This window comes from Anomalospiza imberbis, chromosome 2 (genome assembly GCF_031753505.1).
Source record: "Anomalospiza imberbis isolate Cuckoo-Finch-1a 21T00152 chromosome 2, ASM3175350v1, whole genome shotgun sequence".
Lineage (NCBI taxonomy): Eukaryota > Metazoa > Chordata > Aves > Passeriformes > Viduidae > Anomalospiza > Anomalospiza imberbis.
Window position 1 is genome coordinate 56,941,749 of NC_089682.1, and position 20,166 is coordinate 56,961,914.

Consider the following 20,166-nt stretch of genomic DNA (forward strand, 5'->3'; position numbering starts at 1 on the left):
TGAAAATATTTTACAAATCCCTAAATAGTAGTCTGAAATGAGTTTTATTTTGGCATTTTTAAAGATTTGTCAGTGGGCTCTAATACTTTCCAGATTTCTAATGTTCATGCTGCATTACTTTCAGTTGTTGCTGGTTTTGTTTTTCCCTTTCTGTGCTTAATCAGTTCCCTGGTTTGTAGAGCTCTCCCAGCTCTCTGCCACCTGGGTTCTGTTGGGTGCTGCCGGGAAAGGAGGGGATCCCATGTTCCCTCAGGGAGCCTGGCCATGTGCTGCTGGTGTGACTGGAATGAGACCTGAGGGCACAGAACCTGCCAAGGGAGCAGTGGATTGGAGGGAGTTCTAGGCCATATGCCCCGGATTTCTGCCCAGTGGGAATAAGGGTCAAGACCCTGGTACCATGCTGTGCATGAGCTAAGCCCCTAGGTGACAGATCAGATCCATCCAAGCCATGGGAAGATGAGCTCATGGACTTCTGCTGGCAGTACCATGAGTCTCCAAGGGAATCCCCAGGCCATCCCCAGGGATGGCTTTGGTGAGGGCTGGAGTGGATTTTCCAGCATGTCTGGGATGGAAGTGCAGGCTGCAGGGCTCAGCTACCAGCAGGGAAGATCTCTCTGATAAGTGGATAAGGAAAGGCATCAGGTCCTGGACAGCAAACCCCAAGCTGCAGCACTGCAACGTGCCCTGAGTGAGACTTGAAGTCACTGGTGCCTACACCAGCACAAAACCCCCGAGGAGCTTCTCCTGCATGTTAGCAGCAGCTCTCATACCACAGTACCACCTGTGGGAAAGGCACAGCAGAGCCATCCCCTCCGTGCAGCTCTGTCCTCTCCTGAGGCTGCAGGAGACCTTTTATTTTGGCTCTGTGAGCCAGTCCAAACAGAGATTAATACCCCATTGAAAAGAGCTGGTCCTTCCTGGTATTTTATTTTAATGGCAAAAAAACCCCATGAAGTGCCCTTGGTTTGCAGGTTATTTTCTAATATGTTTCCCACTTGATTTTCCCAGGCATATCGGAGAGGTCAAACCTGGAACTGATAACTCTGACCTGTACCTGTGTGGCTGCGACGCTGTTCTGGCTCCTGTTGACCCTCTTCATTCGCAAGCTGAAGAGGGTAAGAACAGACAGGGATCTCCTTGTGGCACCTGCCTGCCTCTCCTTGGCAGCCTTTTGCTCACGTCAGAAAATTTTTCCTAGGCTGCTGGGATTGCCGAGTCTACCAAAGAAAAATTCTGTTTCACTTTTACAGCACCAAGTCTGCCAGAGTTCAAGGAGTGTTTGGACAACACTCTCAGGCACATGGCATGACTCTTGGGACTGCCCTGTGCAAGCCCAGGAATTGAGCTTTGATGATCCTTGTGGGTCCCTTCCAACTCAGAATATCCAATGATTCTATGATGTTTGGATACTGCTCTCCCTTGTTCCTAGTGAAATAACCAGGCTGCTGATGGATGCTGGAGAACTGTTACTTGCAAGCCTGAGTATGAGTAAGCCAGAAAGAAAAGGGTGGGGACAAGGCTCTGAGGCTCACAAGAACTTGGGTGCCTTACTCACACCAAAGGCATCCTCATTCCCTTACAAAAACTGTGGGAGTTTGGCATCCTAATGTCTTTGAAGATTTGAGTGAGTGGGAATGACAGATCTTCACAGAATATGCTGGGGTCTGGTTCGCACGGTGTCTGGTATAATTACATCACTTCCAAAGTGCTATTTTGCTGAAGGAGTTTTGATGGTGCAGCTTCTAGAGCAGATGATCATGTACCAACATGATAAATTTAACTGCCCCTGCAGCTGACCCTCCTTCTTGTCCAAGGCTGACTGTGATGGTTTAAAACCCCTTTTTGCTGACAGCCCCCTGTCTGCATTGTATAGTGTGTGCAGGCTAAGCCATGGCAGCTTTCCCAAGCACAAAATACAACTCCTCAGTCATGCAGGAAGATCTCAGTGTCACCTGCAGGAGCAGATGGATTTGAGGGAAGGTATTGAGGCACGGAAAGACATGAGCTGAGAAATGGCTGTGTGCCCCCTCTCTTCATTCCCACACCACCAGGGGTATCACAGCAGAGCACCACGGGGATCTGCTCGCAGCCACCACAGCTGGCTGTGTCCCAGCTGGCTGAGGGATGGTTGCTGAAAATCCACTGCAGCCTGACAGACCACGTCATCTCAAACTGCATTAAGGCCTGCCAGTGTCATAGGCTGAGTACTAAGAAATGTTATTGACTGGTGGGAAAGCAGCACTAGACCTGCAAATCAGGGCAGTGTGGCAGCAGTCGCGCTGCCTGAATTCCTACTTTGGTGAGGAGAAATGTGTGGGAGTTTGGGGGGAAAGGAAAGCAGAGGTCAGCTGAAGCTGTGGAGAAACTTCATAGCTGTAAAGGAAATTACAAGGCAAGAGGGACCAGTACTGAATGCTCAACAGTAATGATGAAGCAAGTTATAACACGACTGCAAATCTTGGGAAAAATAAGCTTTAAGTGTAGCAAAGGGTTGCAGATATTTTTTTATTTTTTTATGAGACCAACACTTGTTAGATTGTTAAAAGATAATAAGAATATAATCAGATAATAAAAATATCATGTAGAACAAGGGACTTTAACTAAATGATATGCTGAGGCAACTTTCCAACTAGTGTTAGTCTATGTTTATGGTCTTCTCTGTGTTTCTCTTATAAACCCTTACTCTCAAAGATTTATGTCTGGAATTAGCTCTGAATTAAATTTTATATACAAATTATGTTGCCACAACAGAAATAAAATATGCTCTCCAAGAACATTTACTTAAAACCTCTCTGTGATGCACACAGGGACAGATTATATCCTTAACAATTTTTCATCATTGAAAATGTTGCTTCAAATCTCTATTTGTGCCAAAAATTTGATATTGAGTGCATCTGAAGAAAGAACAGTGGGAAACTGCCTGAATTTTCCATTCCCCTATTGCTTTTTCTGGGATGGATCCACTTAAAAGCTCTTCTAATGTGATGGGTAGGAGCACTCTGGTACACACATGTCTATCTAGAAATGTCCTTTCTGGACCACCACACAAGTTTCTATTTCTACTCATATCCCACTTATCCATGTCCTTTCCACACTTAGTGGATGCTTTGGAGCCAGGCTTTAAGCGTCCTGACTTTTTCCCAAGCATCAATGCATCCTTCTTGGGAGAAATTTTGTGGGTTTGGGGCAGATGAAAAGCAACTAGAACAGTAGTTGTTAATTAATGTAATTTTAATCTAGTTGTGTTTGTAATCAAGGCATGCACTGCTGGGAATATCCTTCTCAAAAAACATGCCTAGAAATGCAGGTATTAGGGACATATTTCCAATCTGTAGGGGAGGGAAGTTGAAAGTATGAGGAGGCAGTTGAAGCAAATAATAGAAAAGAGAATATGTGGTTATATCTGTATGTTTGTGGTATCTGTATGTCTTTGTCCATGTGCTACTTCCACAAGTTTAGGAAAAGCAACACCTTCAGGTTCAGTTCTGCAGACTTGACATAAATTTCAACTAATAGCCAGCAAACACTAGACCTTTTCTACAGAAAGACACTCCTGTGTCAAGAAAAGTCCAGTGGATTAGAATGAAAATCTTGATGCTCTTTGAAGGAACATATATTTCAAAATGGATGAACTGCAGGAAACTTTCAGATCAGATCCATCTTTCTTTATATTTCTCACATGAAGTAGATAATCCATTTGCCCAGGAGAAACTGAACTAGCAAATTAATTTGAAATTTTATGTTTTAAATTATGTGTTTGAGTCCAGCTGTTTATAAATTCCTCCAGACTCATATGGTTTGAGTAAATTTTTCAGAAATTATATCAAAGAAATAAAAAATCCTATAAATTTGTCAGCAGTTTGTTGAGTGTACAATCTCCAGTGTCCTGACGACTTGTCTTGCACAATTTCTAACCACATATGACCTATCTTTGCGGGATATATGGAACAAATAAACACTGGCAATAGAACTCCATCTGTTGCATGTGGCCACTTCTTGCTTTGCACAATCATGAAGGAAAGTTATTTTTATCAGCAATGTTTAGTCACTTGCTGAAAGTATTTCTCCTGACTGTGCAGAGGGCCTGTGTCATAACACCATATGTTAATAGAGACCCACATGGATTTCATTGAAGAAACTGGTATGTCCAGATGGGAGGAAAGCTAGAGGAAGGAGTCTCTTTTATAGAAAAACTCTTGCAATATATAGAAAAGCCAAAGGGAACTTAACCAAACCATCCAGTGTGCAGTGAAACATGCAGCCTTGTGAACAGAATTAACTTGGAGCCCTTGACCCAAACAAGAAGATGCTGACAGATACTCTAATCCTCTTTTTCATTTGGCAATGTCTTTGTTTTCTAGCCTCGTTCCTCTGAAATGAAGACCAACCATTACCTGTCAATCATAATGGATCCTGATGAAGTCCCCTTAGATGAGCAATGTGAACGTCTACCTTATGATGCCAGCAAGTGGGAAATTGCAAGAGAAAGGCTAAAACTAGGTAATATTGGAATAGTTCATATAGAGTTTGGATTGATTGTAACTATGGGTAAAGAGGAGCTGGATGTGTTCTAGGCACTCAGCACAATGTAGTGCGAGGTTTGGTGTGATCTGTTCCACACTGAGAGCGCTGATCTGTGAATGAGTTACAGCCTTTAGGACTGACTGACCACGTCTACTTGGCTTTTCACATGTATATTTGGACTTCATGTAGGAAAGAGAAAATAGAACCACAAGATCATTTAGATTGGAAAAGATCCTTAAGATGAAGTCCAACCATGAATAATCTACCTGTTCACTCCAGGAAAAAGCTGTGGAAGACAATGACAAAGGCTTTACTAAGGTCCGGGTAGACTACATCCACAGCCTTTCCCTCATCTATTGAGTTGGTCACCTGGCCACAGAAGGAGAATATAGACAAGAATGATGCATTCTATATTTTGGAAACTGATTTACTTAAAACATGACACAAAAAGAGCAACCAAAGAATTCCAAATCAGACTGACAACTTTGATATTTCTCTCTCTAGACTCAGGAGCCTGACCTTTGGCATTTACTACAGCCAGCTCCCCAGTAGATGTCCCAGCAAAAGGCATGAGTTTGGGACCATTCTTTATTAAGCCTAGTGTGGGGCTGATGAGAAGGGAAGGGGGGAAGGGACCTTATTTTGGAATTGATTAATCTGTCCAGAAGCCACACAGATTTTAGCAAGAAGGTCAACATTAAAATGTCAGTGATAAGCTCAGCCTCGTTGCTATAGCGCTGTTTGTTCTTTCAGGCATGCATTACATTTGTCCTACAGCAAGGTCTAGAAAATCCTTTCATTTTAGTTAAGAGCTGTAACAGATTCCTCCTGTCTCCCGGGTATCAGGGACAGAGCTTGGTTAATATGTGCAAAATTAGGACCACACTTAATTTGCCTGCCAGAAGACACAAGGTGGCCAGATGTGGATAAGCACAGCTGAAATATATTGCTCTCAATTTATAATTGTCATACATAATTCTGGGAATGCTGGAACCTTGTGCTGGTGTGACTTCAATCTTCAGACAATTTTCTTACAGCGATGGACCAAGAGCCTGATGTGCAGACAATGTGACCACTGGGAAAGAAACAAATAGAAATGGAATGTAAACACCAAGAAAAAACCCATGCCTTTCAGGGTTAGTGTTTGGAGTCCAGAGGTGATGAACGATGACCAGAGAATGAGTTAAAAGTGGAAGAACTGGTGTAAACAAATAAAGAATGCTGACAATGAATGAGAACCAGATTTGAAGAAGTTGTGTATGTGCAGTATGCTAGATTAGCTCAGTGCAAGTCCTGCTTACATGGCAGTTGGCTCATTCTTTGAGTAACCTTGGCAGTCTCTGAGGATTAGTGTCTCACAAACACAAAATGTGCTTCTATGGTTTTTAAAAAATATTTTTACTTAGAAATGCAACCCTTCCAGCATCTGATGTGACTGTTTTTCTCTTTCCACCTACTTATCCTCCAGGACACTTATTTATTATAACTTTTGCAAAGAAGTCTCTCCTTTCAGCTCACATCTCTTTTGCTGTGTGTTCCTCCAACTTGCATACACATAGCCCACATCTGTATGGCAATGCTTATATAACAGGACTCTCCCTTCATCTGTAAGAGGTACAGACATTACAGGAAATTTCATATGGGCATCACTGAAGTCAGGGTAATTAACATTCAGCTTAGATTAGTCTCACTGAGAATAAAATGTCATCTTTTCCTTAGGCAGAAAACCGCTGGTGCCATAAATCACTGTCAGTGTGGTCGGCGATAACACATTGTGTTAGCTAAGCTGTCATGCGTTTCTCCCCTTCCGCTTGGGCTTGGCCTTCCCAATCTGGGAGGTGGCACAGTGCTGATGCCAGGATGCAGGGCCCGGGAGAGTGTGGCTGCTGGCTTCAGCGCGGTGTCACAGGCTCTGGTGGCAGCAGGCTTCCTGAGCCCGCTCCCTTCTGTGCACTGCAAGCCCACGGCGCTGGCACCAAGCACAGTACTTCCCACTCTCCTGCACATGCACAGCTGTCCTGGGAAACATAATGGAAAACGTGAAGCCACCCGTGGGGAAAACCCAGATGACTCAAACAGTGGCAAAGAACCTGAGAAATGAGCACACTTTTGAGCCTGTGCCTTCCCACAGACATGGGGTGCGGTGTCTGCAAATGCTTTTTGCTAATGCTCCAGCTCCAGCAACTGACATGCTTGAAGGACCCTGCTAAAATGGGACTGAAAGGAAAATCTCCTGATGCAAAACTCCTTGACTGAGGCGTATGTTCACTCTAACGCATTCTGAGTGGTCCAGTAAATCCAAGTCAAGTGTGGAAAACTTAAGTAGAGCACTTTGCTTCACTGGTCTGGATCTAAATGCTGCAGCATTATATACCTGAGCATTACCCCAAACATATCCAGTGTAGCTGCTCAAAGGCTATGACAAATTGACTGCTCAGACAGTTGGACAACTTAATATTACCCTGATTAATAATTTTGTAGTTACTTTTTATGTCAACAGAAGGGACTTTTGCAAGAACAACCTCAGCCACAATTGCATACTAAACTTTGGAGTTTTGAGCTACATGATGTAAAGTTAAAGCAGCCCTGTCCTGTGCTACTATTCAGCAGGGTACAAACAGCAGCAGACCAGTAAGACTGAGCGTTGTTACAGTTTCCCATTGAATCACACCACTGTTTAGAGAAGGAAGTGCTGTTTCCAGAGCTCATTCTCCTTTCTGAAAGGTTAGCAGCTTTGTGCAGCTTTATGAGCTGGTGTGTTTTCCAAGTGGTGACTAAGTAGGTTATCACAATGTGGGAAGTGAGTTAACAGCGATAGAAACAGATTAAAGCTACGGATTAAACAAAGGTATGGTGGGTTTCATAGGACCTCAAACTGCAAGTTCTTTGTGTAGAAACCATGGAAGGTCAAAATATTAAGGACAAAAGCCATCAATTCACTAAGAAAACTGAGCCATGAGTCTTAATGATACTTCCCTTACACATCTGCCGAACGAAGAATCTATATGCAGTAACTGAAAAAGGTGACAGTAGGTTTTTAGATGCACACTGATTCAACTGTATTTCTCTATCAAACACTAAGCCCTTCACAAACCAAGGTCAGTTTGTTAATGCTTTTCAGTCTTTGTGGTTTTTATTTGCTGTAAAAAAATGACAAGACTTTTGCTCATCTAGGGTGGAAATAATTTTCTGGGTTTTTTTTTTTTGGCTTAGCATATTCCACTTCATGTTTCCATTGCTTTTATAACATATGTTATTTGCTTCTACTGACAGACATACTGAGAATTACAGTTTAGATACAACATAAAGGCAGTATTGACTTAAACTATTACAGACAGCAGCTCTTTTTCTCTGCTTGCAAGTATCTGAGTGGGATTAATTTCTCACTCAGATACCAACAAGATAGATGTCCACATGAGAGCTAGTCAAACAAGTGTTCATCATAGGAACAGGAAATTGTCCTGTGGAGATGGTCATGCCACATGTGCATACCTGAGAAACAAATATATGGTACATGTTATCCTTTGTTTTTATATGAAAAGCTAACTGTTATTTTCTGCTCTTCTCTACACGGCAGATCCTGCTGCCATACTCTTGTTAGCCACTTTGGTATCTGGGTTCTGCGGAAAGTGAAGCACAAAAGCAATCTGAAAAGTTACTTGGGAATAAAACTTATTGTTAGAGCTGATATGTTGACAAGATCTCCCTGACCAAGCCTTGACAGCCTCTGTAGCAGGGCAGAGGCAGCCAGAGCTGTCCATGTGAACACATTGTAAAAGGGGAAGGGGGTCTGTGTTATTAAGGACATAACTGGCAGCACCACAGGCTGCTGCACGGTGCAGTGTGCTCAGGGAAAAGAGGAGTTAAATCTTTCTCTGGCAGAGCTAGACTGAAAAAATCAAGTTTGAAGCTAGTGTACCTCCCCAGAATGGTTGCATTTATTTAGTGACATTTTCACTGCTATCACTTGCTCCCTCTGATGACTCTGTCTTCTTGTTTGACTGCTTACTTTTTTTAAAAAAACCCAATAAACCAAAAAACCCAAACCAGCTATATGTTGGAAATATACCTATGGGATTCATTGGAAAGTACATTTTTCACTTCATCATCTATGAAGCCATTTGCTGACAGGATTCCTTTTTTTTACCAAGATGTATCTCTCCACTTTATTTTCTTTACAGGAAAGTCACTTGGACATGGAGCTTTCGGAAAAGTGGTACAAGCATCTGCCTTTGGAATTAGGAAATCACCAACGTGCAGAATAGTTGCTGTGAAAATGTTGAAAGGTATCTTGCTGCAAAGCTGCATTGGAAAAAATGATGCCTTATATAGTGGGGCATTTTTTATACAATTCTGCCTAAAGCAAAAGCTTTCCCCAATAACTTTTTGAAGCCTCCAAAATGTGTACAAATCAAGTTGCAGGACCACCACAAATGAAATGGCGGAATTATGAAATAAGAACTGCATTCTCAGTAAAAGGTCATACCATTATGCTCAACTGACTCTATACCAAATGCTGTAATTGAAATTTAGCTGAAGTATAAAGTATCTACCTTGATGTAAAGACACTTGGATAGAAGCTTTCATATATTCCTTGGTCATTCATTCCAAGGAATTATTATCTTACTGTTAAAACCAGATGCCTTATATCTCATTCACATATGCCTGACTTTTACATCTCATTCTAACCTTCTCCATTAGATTTTATAATGATTTTTCTTCTTGAAGGCCCTTTTATTAAGCTAAATACATTGAGCAGTTTAAATCTTGTGCAGCTGTGTCCCCTCTGAACCAGCTACAGGCTCATCACACGGTGCTTAGGATGCTGACACCCAGGTTGTGCAATGGATTTGCCAGCACTGTTCATACACCAGTGCTCATCCGAAAGTAAAATTATTCCCCAGCCATTCACTGCCACCTTTCTCATTGGAGCAGAAAGGACAAAACCCCCTCATTAATTTGAAGAGGGTGCTTGGGATGTTAGCAAGCAGGATGTTATTCAGTCATAGCCTGCAGCAGCTGTAATTGAATTCCCTAACCCAGAGTCCCAGTGGCATCCTTCCCATGTCATCCCTCCTGTGAAAGCTAAGAAGCTTTCTCTTCTTTATATGTGTAAGGATCAGAGCAGGCTTTTTTGCTTTTTTTTTCTTTTCTTTTTTTTTTTTTTTTTTTAATTGCCCCAAGAGTTTATGCTGCACTGCTTAATCCCTGAATCCTTTCTGGTGTTGCTTCTCTGCCAGGACACATCCCCTGTTCTGCCAGTATGGCTTGGAACTCCAATGCTCTCCGTTGGCTCTGTTCGGGAGTAGTTTTAATGAATCCATCTTAGCCAGTGGCTCCCAGCTTCACATATGCTTACATATCATTTATCAGGAGATGTCTACATGTAAATTCTGGTCCTTGGAGTGGACTGTTGGGTTCAGGGTTTCTTTATGTAAATCAGCAGGCTTCTTGTGCCAGCCAGCACCACCAACGAGCAGTGGGTGCTCCTGGAATGGATGGGAGCAGAAGGCAGCTACCAGAAGTCTTCCTGGTGGGATTCACATGTGCATGTGAAGAGTAGATGCTTGTATCTGAGTTAGTCACTCACATGCCCTTCATTGGCAGTGGTGAGAGAAAACAGTTCATCCCATCCCAAGGTAGACTCCTGTATACGGGGAGCTGAGTCCTGTTCAGCTCTGCTGACAATGAAGAGAGTCAGTGGTGACCTGGGAAATCTGCCAGGGAAATCTGCTGCGTTCCTTGTGTCCTCACTAGATTATCCAGGAACTCAGCAGTCATTCATTAGGCCTTATCCTCACAGAATTCCCATGTGGTGGAGGAGAGGTGTCACCACCCACACAAGCAAATAGCGGATCACCAAGTAGAAGACAAGTTTTGTCTGGGACACCAAGAAAAACTGTTTCTATTCAGATGTTGAAACCAAGCCCTTTAAGATCCAGCTCGAGGGTTTTTTCCATAGGACTGTTCTTGCTCTTGGTGTCACTAAACTGAAGAATTCCTTTTGGGCCTACACCAAGCAATATGCTTTTTTCTTGTTTTCTTAACAAAATCAAATCCTGCAGGAAAAAAATTTGCCCAGGGGGAATGAGAAGTTTCATTCAACTCTAAATAGAATGTTTTGGATCTATTTGAGGGACTTCTTATGTAATTCCTGTTATTATTGACCATGACTGGTAAGGGTGAGATGCAGTCACTTCACTTTAACCAGTTAATATTTACTTTCCTGGTCTGTCTCCAGGCTTCCTACATAATGAACAGAACCAGGCAGACATCACCCAGGGGTAGTTCATCTTTCCCTTATACAGATAGCTAAACTTGATGGCTGCATCACCTTCTGGAAATACTTTGCTCTTCCCACTGACCCCTTAAAATGTTGATTAGTTCAGCGTAGTATATAACCCCTAGATAGCTGAAGTCAGGTCAGATGAAACCAATTCTAGATAGAATTAATTACCATCTTGAAATCCCTTTTTATTTGTTCTTTCAATTTTTTGGCTGAAACGTCAGAACTATTCATGTAAAAAAAAATTTCTCTCAGTTCTGAATAGGATAGAGAATACTGGGACAAGTTGAGTGCCTGACTCTTTTTATGGATTTAATTGCAACCAAGAGGATGCTGAGCAGGGAGGAATAGAGAGAGAGCATCAATACAAGAAGTACATCCAGTAATGGAGATTATTTCAATGGAAAGTAACGAGAAGTGGTAAAGCTCAGCAGGACCAGTACTTTGCCTTTTCACATTGACTTTTTATTTTGTATTTACAGAAGGGGCCACAGCAAGTGAGTACAAAGCACTGATGACAGAGCTGAAAATCCTAATCCACATTGGTCATCATCTCAACATTGTGAATTTGTTGGGAGCTTGCACAAAAAATGGAGGTAAAAAAATCTGCACTGCTCTGAAAATGGGTTTGGATTATCTCCCAATAACAGCCAGTGACCCATGTTGTTTTTCATCCAGAGGCCAAGTTATGAACTTTTATATTCAAGCTAATCCTGTACTTGGTGGGGAAAAAAAAGAGAGGAAAAAAAAAAGAGATTTTCAGTCATTTAATGAAGTGATTAAACATTTCCACTCTTTAAACTCTCTTTTTATATTAATATATGAAGTGTGAATTTAAGAATATGCCACTTGCTGTCCTTTATCTCATTTGCTCTGCTGTTCAAGCTCAAGTTAAACATGATCTGGAGAGGCTGGGAACAAGGGATATCAGGTGCTGGCCCTGAACTATGAATCATAATGCAGCTGTTGTAAAATCCTCCATGATACCACACTAAGAAAATCAAAAGACCAGTATGGGAGATTGTTTGTTTTAGATATGTCACCTATTTTAGTTCAACAAGTGTGTGTGGGCTGTGAGACACCAGTCTGAACTGCCTGAAGAGGAAACAGAGTGTCCCTCAGGACCCAAACTCAAGACCCAGCTTTCCAAATTAGGCCCTGCCCTAATTTCCAGAAGCAGTATTGTTTTGATTATGTGCAGTGTCCTTCAAGCAGCCTTCTAGTTCTTAGGACAAGTTGCCAGTTATTCTGGACTCAAGTTGTAGTTATGGGCAGTTCTCAGAACTGATGCCACCTTTTATTGCTTTATGCTGCTCAAAATGTTTTGGTGTTTTTTTTTTTTTTTTGGTTTTTTTTTTTTTTTTTTTTTTTTTTTTAATTTAATTGCCCAGGGCCTCTGATGGTGATTGTTGAATACTGCAAGTACGGGAATTTATCAAACTATCTGAAGAGCAAAAGGAATCTTTTCTGCCCTAACAAGGTGAGGAGGCAGATGGTCCTGGTAGGGTTCATCTTGCCTGATGAAGTGTTGGTAATGTGGATGTCAGCTCTGAGCTAGTCTCCTCAGACTCTCTTCTACCAAAGGAGAGAAGTGGCTTTTGGATGAAGTTCACCTGACCTATATTAATATTTGGCGTGGGATGTGTTCTGCCAAGAAAGGATTCACCTCTCCCTCCCTGACTGTGCAAGGAGACTGCTGTGACTAATTTGGCTGGAGCCATCTACAGCGAGGGGAAGTGGATCCTATCCAAAGTGTCCCCACGCACTCTTGCCCTGCTTTTGATGAACCCATTCCTGGTGAGCTTGAGGTCAGCAATGAAAAAGGAAGTGGTTTTGCCCACTTATTTCAGTACTGCTGGGAGCACAAACAAGATAAGACCAATTAAATCTCATGTCCCAAGACACCCTAATATTCAGAGATTTACAAGTAATCTTATTATTGTGTGAGGAGAAGAGCTATCAAGAGGAAAAGAGATTAGAGTCTTGTCCTCACATCCCACAGCCCTCTGAATCAAATTCATTATGTGTTTCTTATTACAAACCTAAATCCAAATGCCCCAGAAAATTCAAATTGTACCAGAAAAAAAATCCTCCAAATGATCCAGGGCTCTGACATGAGACTTAGGAGCCTGGATACAGAACAGCAGGTCTCAAAACCTCTGCTCAGCTGTGCCAAAAGCTCAGCAGCATCTCAGGGATTTTTTTTCAGGAGGGATCTGTGGGAGAGCCCCCTCGAGAGGACATCCCCCTCTGAAAGGCCTTTGCTGAGTCTCTGTTCCCAAGGCTGTCCATGTTGTACTCCACATGAGACACAGCAACTGGCTCCTTCTACATGTGGCTGTTGGAGTGGGATGCTCAGCAGGGAGCACGGCTGGGCTGGGTCCATGCTGAGTGGAGTCATTCCCAAACCCTGTTCCCACACCCAGTGCTCCAGCACCCTTGGGAAGGTTGCCTGGGCAGGAAGGAGGTGGAAGTTTGGCTCTGCATCAGCATGCACAGGGAATACAGATGGTTGCAGGACAAGAGGAAAAGTAAGAGGGGGCAAGAGTATGGCCAGGCAGCCAGGCTGCTCTGCAGGTAGCAGTGAGAGAGCTTTTTCCAAACAGTGTTGCATGTGTTCCATCAAACCATCACAAGATTGTCCATAAGAAAGCATTGGATTAAGGCACTGAAGAGAGACAATCACTTCCAACAGCAGCTGTTTCAAAGGCCAAGTGCCCTTGTTCCTCATGGAAAGGGCTCACAAGCCCACACCAAACCCTGTGCAGGGACATAGAGACAGGTGTCTTAAGCAGGTTGGGACCAAAAGCTGCTGATATTTGAGAGGTCTGGGATGCCTCCATTGTGGGCACAACCTTCCCAACCCACTTCTTCATGCTCCTTCTCTGTCTGCTGGAGAGAAATGGGCCCTTCCAGATGTCTCATTTCAGGCTGAGATGAGGCACAGCCCAGGAGACAGGTCCATCCATACACCCTGCAAATCCTCACTGCGGCAGAGATAGCCCACTGCCCTGGTTACCCCAAAATCATGTGCTGGTGCTCCCAAGCCACCAAATTTCTGTCCTCTGGGGATGATGACCTTGGTGGAGCACAGCTCTGCCACCAGCCCCTGCACACCACAGTGGCACTGGACACCCCTGCCCATGAGAGATGTGACCACCCATGACAGAGACCACCAGCTTGGCAGAAAGGCATCAGCAGTCTGACTCGGTTCCTCCCCACCCCCTCCACTGCTCTGATGTAGCACCTCTTCTCTATGTGTTTGAAGGAGTCCTCTCTGCAGGGAGAGCCAATGAAAGAGAAAAAGGATATTGAGCCAGTGGAACGCAAAAAACAAAGGCTGGCCAGTGTCACCAGCAGGGAGAGCTTTGCGAGCTCTGGGTTCCAGGAAGATAAAAGTCTGAGTGATGTGGAGGAGGACGAGGAGGGTAGGTATTAATTCCTTCCTGTCCCTACACAGACTGTGATATTTTTACAACATACTGTGAATCCCTGAAATTTTTTTCCTCATTTATCATCCTAATAAACATCCGTGGGAGATGCTCAGAGAGTCATGTCCAGAGGGTAGAAGATTTAAAAACAGATTATTTCCAGGGTTACTAAATCTGACAGGAAAATGTGTGATTGTTTGTTCTGACTGCTCCTTATCTTTGGGGAAAACACAGCAGTGTCCAAAGCATGGGGTGTAAAGCAAGCACTATTTTTGTTTCCAGTGACAGTGGGTTGACCTTCAAATACCCCTCCATAAAGACTGAATTTATGGGAATAATGGGGTCTGTAAGAAAGGGGGAAAACAACTGCCTGTGAGCTATCTTTGTTACAAACCCTGCTTTCCACCTCTGCAGATGCTGATGACCTGTACAAGTTGCCCCTCACTATGGAGGACCTGATCTCTTACAGCTTTCAGGTGGCCAGAGGCATGGAGTTCCTCTCCTCCAGAAAGGTGAGTTTTGCACTGAGGGTTTTTCACTGCAGAAGGACAGGATTCAGAGGTGAATTCATGTCTACATTGTAGTGACACCTTTCTTGGGAGAGGTCCCAAAGGAAGAGCTATTTTCCTCTTGGCATTATAAATATAACTGTGTTTATCCAAGTGTCCATAGTCCATAAACACAGGATCATGACTGAAGGCAGGGGGTCAAGCTCATTCATTTGGGCAAGATCTTTTGGGTGTGGTAGCTTTTCTTTAATTTCAACATATATTAGGGAGCTCCAAATGATTCAGCTCTTTCCCTGCAAATGTCAAAGGGCTTTCAAATTTGTCACTTTCTGGACTTAGTAATGTTTAAAAAAATAATTACTGCTGTTCACAGTAACTTCATGTAAACTACAGGCAACTTCCCTAAAATTTATTATTATTATTATTATTATTATTATTATTATTATTATTATTAATAATAATAATAATTTTTAACAGGATATGGGAGACAGGAAATTTGTGGGCAGGAATAAGGAAATGCAATTTGATTGTGAAACTGTTTTATTATAGTGCATTCATCGTGACCTGGCAGCCAGAAACATCCTTTTATCTGAGAACAATGTGGTGAAGATCTGTGATTTTGGCCTTGCAAGAGATATTTATAAGAATCCTGATTATGTGAGAAAAGGAGATGTAAGTCAAGATGCTGTTTATTTACTCAAATGTTTATAACATGTCATTTCAAACTGTCCACCAAAACGTTCTGTTGACGTTCACGTTTCCCGAATTTAAGAGCTCAAAAGCTGTGTCATGGTTTTTATGTGAAGATGAGCCGTCCAGATGTGTTGTGGGTCTGGGAAGCATTTCAATCCTCAGCCATAAGGCTTAGACATGCTAACTGCTTCACAGCTTTGCCCTGTTAATACTTTGGTTTTTTAGACATTTCTTGGCTGGCTCACCATGGCCCCCTGACTCCGTAAACTTCCTTCAAGGAAAACAGCCCCTCCAAAAGAAGGTGTGTACCCCCCAGTGCTCATGGTACCCTTGTGGAGCAGCTGAGCAGGACTTGCTCCTCCAGCACCTATTTGTTGTTTTTTTGCCCCCGCTGCAGAGAGCAGGCAGTGACTGCCCTGCCAGCCCTGCCATGAAGGGCTGGGCCAGCAAACTGCGCTTGCACCCAGCCATGCCATGGGAATTCAGTATAGACATTGCAGTCATGCAGAAAGTCTCTTTCTGGAGGTCTCATCTACCTGCCAGCTATTCCCACATCTGTAAATAGCTTCCAGGGTCTACAGCATTGCAAATTAGCTGGGAAATGTTCACATAGCTTTGGTTCTGCTCAGGAGACCCTAACAAGCTGTGCTGAGGGGGTTTCAAGGGTTGCTGACGTGCTCCTGCAATTCTGGCTCGGAAAATTTCCCCCAGAATATCTCCAATATCATTACCGAATGGTTGGTGCTTGATGCTGGCAAGAGACCTCTGCTCCTACACACTCCCACATCCCTGTAAAGAAAAGGCCTGGTCACAGGTTTCCAATGTCTGGTGTTTTGTGCCACATGTTTTTTAAAAACAGTCTTTTACTCCAACAATTTATTAAGCGTATGAATGAGGGTGGGTTTATCTTGACTGCCTGTAAGGAAATCCCACAGGTTCCTGCCTGAATGGTAATTATTTACATAACAATATATAGTTGATTCATCTATGATTAAAATCTTTCAGGCTTTGAAAATAATAGTCAGATTTGTCCCTTTTACTCCAGGCTCGACTTCCTCTCAAGTGGATGGCTCCTGAATCCATATTTGATAAAATCTACAATACAAAAAGCGACGTGTGGTCCTTCGGGGTCTTGCTGTGGGAGATATTTTCCTTGGGTATGTTAACTCTGCATCCCAGAAGCTTGACAGGAGTGGGGACTGCAGCTTGGGGAAAACATCCATTACCTTCAACGATCTTTTGGCAGGTGTTTCAGAAAGACCTAAATCAGAAGCAGAGGGATTATCATGCCCCTGTGAGCTAGAAATTTTGGTGATTTTAATAGCGCTGAAAGCTCATTTGCCAAGCTGAAAGCCTCAAAGGATAGCACAGCTGTCTGAGAACTTTACCAGCTACTTCTGCCATGGGCAATACCTAAGCTTCCCACTTTTCCCTGCAGAAAGCCTTGGCAGAAGAAGCAGGGCAGCATAGCCAGAGCAGTCACAGTGTTTGTCTGACTGATGGCACTAGCCAAGAAAATCATGCAATTTTTTAAGCATTTTAATTGAATGTGGAACCCTGTGGAATAACACAGAGCTGTGATTCTGGGTCACCAGCTGCCCAAGACCAAGGCACCACCTCTGTGCCACAGACAGCATTTAAGACACCGAGTGCCATAAGCTGAGTGCTCTCTCAAAAGCTTCTTATTCCTCTTGTGGGAGCAAGGAAGCCAAACCCACAGTTTGTATGTCTCAGATCCTATCAATCCCCTTTCCAACCTGAGTCCAGGAGGTCTCCCCAGCCCAGGAGGGATCCAGCACCCCCCTCACCCGGGCTACTGGACACAACAGGCAAAAAGCATGGCACTGATGCCGCAGGATGAACTAGAGCATGCAATCTGAAATTAAAACCTGGTGAAGCCTTTTTTTTTCCCTTTTCTTTCATGTGAAAAAGGCAGGATACAAAATGTACACTGAGTGGGAACAACAATGACTGTCAGAATAGAAGAATCTTAATTGAGTTCAACACAGAGGCTGACAAAAGAGGCAAACAGCAGAGGAAACAATACTATACAATTCTCAGGACAATCAATCATTTATTAGTTTAAATACATGTTGTTGGTCAGCCTGCCAACTCTTGTGATTTTATGGTCAGCCTCATAATACCTGCTATTTTTTTCTTAAAGCTCCAGCTCCTCGAACCTGGTGACTTTCTGACTCTATGAAAGGTCATTTTTCCCCCTTTCGTTTTCCCTTTTCCTGACATTTTTTTGTCTATAGAAAAAAAAAAAAGACCAACAATACAACCAGGCTGCATCTAAAAACACAGAAAACAGAAAAACAATGCAAATGTACTGTAACCTCATTTAAAACAATTATTGCAATTTTCTTCAAGGTGATTTTGGGCATTTGAGGTTTGTTAATATTGTGCTCACTACAATTTAGAGTAGTCCAAATTGGCTTTTCAAGGGATAATGTTCAAATCAAATTCATGTGCACTTTTTTCTATTCAGGCCAGGAAAGCACCACTAATAGCTGTGGTCTTGATCTTACCCCCCCCTCCAAAGACTAGGGCTTGGAGCACAACCAGCAGTAATTCCCTGCCTGTGGCAGCCAGCAGGGCCAGACCCTGCAGGGGGGCACCCCCTGACCCCCAGCTCTGCAGCCGGATGACGCACATCCCAAGCGATTGAGGGAGATGCATAGGGCCACAGCGAGGTCACAGGTACCCAAGGCATGTATCCATTCTCCCAATGTCACTTCCAGGAGCCTCTCCTTACCCCGGAGTCCAAATAGACGAGGATTTCTGCAGCAGGCTGAAGGAAGGCACAAGAATGCGAGCCCCAGAGCAAGCGACCGCGGAGATGTAAGATGCCTTTACTTGCCTTGTGTACCACTGCCCACCCTCCTGGGCTGCCCTGCAGAGGATGTTCCAACCTCTAAAAGTACCCTGTGCCAGCCTAAGGAAAAACAACCCAATCCTCCATCGGTATCTTCTTGTGCACGCCCCATCCTGGCCCCTGGCCCTCCCAGAGGTAGGAGAGGGTAGGGGGCAACAAGGACCTGAGCCCAGTGCATCACCAGGGCTGTGTTCTGAGGGAAGCTGAGCAAGGAGGAAGAGGAGGAGGAAGGTCATTCATTCCTTGCTAGGTTTAATATTCACTGTCATGCACAGAGATAAGTGCTGGAGGAATGTGACATTATTAACATCATCTTGACTTAGGAAGTGACAGTGGAGGCTTCCTCGCAATCACTCGGGTAATGAGGGTCCACCCTTTCCTGTACACCGTGTCTGATGGCAGAGGAAGGTGACGGGGACGTGAGCCACCCCGCCCGGGTTGTCTGAGTCCTTACTGCCACGTCAGCTGTCACTCCCTGCTCCCCTGCCTTCAGGTGCAGTCTCAAGGTGCTACTGCATGGCCTACACCTTTCTGGAGACCAAGGTGGGTCAGGACAGAGCACCTTGCCTGGGGAGGCACATGCAGCACACTGAACATTCACCCTGTGATACAAATCATTGAGGACCATGAACATGTCCAGGGTATTTTAACTCTGGAGGCAAAATCAAGTACATGTGGGTGTCTTGGTGCCCTCCCGAGTGCTGTGTCACTACTCTAAATAGCAACACTTACAAAAAAGTAGTTCTACCAGAAGAAAAGGATGCAAGCCAGCCATGCCTATCTGGGAGTATTGCCCATTAACTAATTTTATTATCCTAGTGACAGTAGATAAGACCTTTTTTTTTTTGTCTCTTCCACATATTTTATTGCAGGAAGGAAAGCTCGGCTCAACCAATACTAGGAAGTGACACATCCATATAAGTCATCTTAGGATGCCTTTAGGATACTTTAACCTAAACATTGCCAGTTAATAGATGTTTAATACAAAGGTTTAATGCTTAATTAGGAATGAAAAAAGGAAGTATGACTGGTTGGCTCAATTATCCTTTTGATGTGGTCTTCTAGGATGTTGCAGGAAGGTTTTCTTTTTTTTTTTTTTTTGTTGAAAGTTTACTGCTTTACTTTTAGGAAGAGGGCTCAATGGTGTTAGAGAGAATCTTTGTAAAACCAAGCAGGTTGAGGAGTCACCTACCTATGTCTTCTGTCTATCAATGACAAGATGTCAAAGACTGCGCTGCCATGGATCAAAAAGAGCTGTAACCCCACCATGTGCTCACTTTGCTGTTGTCCTCACAGTTACCAAATCATGCTGGACTGCTGGCAGACCAATCCCAACGACAGGCCACGGTTCTCTGAGCTGGTGAAAAAGCTGGGTGACCTGCTGCAAGCAAATGTCCAGCAGGTATTAATGTCACAAGTGCATGCTGTCACCGAGGCAGGGGCAACTGGCCACGTGGACCCAGGAATAAGGCTTTTATTTCTTGTTTACATTTAGGAAGGTAAAGACTACATACCCCTCAGCACAATATTTACAACAGAAAGTGGGCCTCCCCCTCCATCTGATCCTTTGTGCAATGAAAATTTTCCTGGTACAAGCTCAAGTTGTGGAAGCACCGAAAATGTCAGGTGAGATCAGCAAGATTAAAATCGTGTTTGTTTGTTGGGGGTGGTAGCTTGCTGCATAGCCCAGTTTGGACCTGGGTGGGAGAAAACACTCAGAGACAGCCCACAGGTGGCCTGAGTGTACCACCAGTTGCTGAGTCACCCATTGCTGTGGCTTTTTGGAGTGCCCCTGCCCAGGGGGACCTGCAGGTCACAGGGCACAGGCACTGTGAGAGTCACAGT

At 43.7% G+C, this 20,166-nt stretch overlaps 2 protein-coding genes across 6 annotated transcripts in view; one reads left to right on the forward strand and one right to left on the reverse strand.

Annotated features, from left to right (window-relative positions):
- Positions 1–20,166, forward strand: part of FLT1 (fms related receptor tyrosine kinase 1) — a 106,623-nt gene that overhangs the window by 78,546 nt on the left and 7,911 nt on the right. Inside the window, exons 16-27 of the mRNA XM_068181193.1 lie at positions 1,009–1,115; positions 4,362–4,500; positions 8,706–8,810; positions 11,293–11,406; positions 12,202–12,290; positions 14,079–14,238; positions 14,656–14,753; positions 15,300–15,422; positions 16,489–16,600; positions 18,188–18,287; positions 19,618–19,723; positions 19,817–19,947. Coding sequence (XP_068037294.1) covers positions 1,009–1,115; positions 4,362–4,500; positions 8,706–8,810; positions 11,293–11,406; positions 12,202–12,290; positions 14,079–14,238; positions 14,656–14,753; positions 15,300–15,422; positions 16,489–16,600; positions 18,188–18,287; positions 19,618–19,723; positions 19,817–19,947 — 1,384 coding nt within the window. The remainder of the gene's footprint in view (positions 1–1,008; positions 1,116–4,361; positions 4,501–8,705; positions 8,811–11,292; positions 11,407–12,201; positions 12,291–14,078; positions 14,239–14,655; positions 14,754–15,299; positions 15,423–16,488; positions 16,601–18,187; positions 18,288–19,617; positions 19,724–19,816; positions 19,948–20,166) is intronic.
- Positions 1–20,166, reverse strand: part of PAN3 (poly(A) specific ribonuclease subunit PAN3) — a 114,008-nt gene that overhangs the window by 4,909 nt on the left and 88,933 nt on the right. Inside the window, exon 20 of one of the 5 annotated variants that reach the window (XM_068181199.1) lies at positions 1,161–1,217. The exons of 1 other annotated variant lie outside the window; for it this stretch is intronic. In XM_068181199.1, coding sequence (XP_068037300.1) covers positions 1,176–1,217 — 42 coding nt within the window. In that variant the 3' untranslated portion in view covers positions 1,161–1,175. Of the gene's footprint in view, positions 1–1,160; positions 1,218–5,449; positions 5,600–11,250; positions 11,524–18,345; positions 18,382–20,166 lie in introns of those variants that run through there. 3 more of the 5 variants (XM_068181198.1, XM_068181202.1, XM_068181200.1) reach the window with 3 other exon arrangements.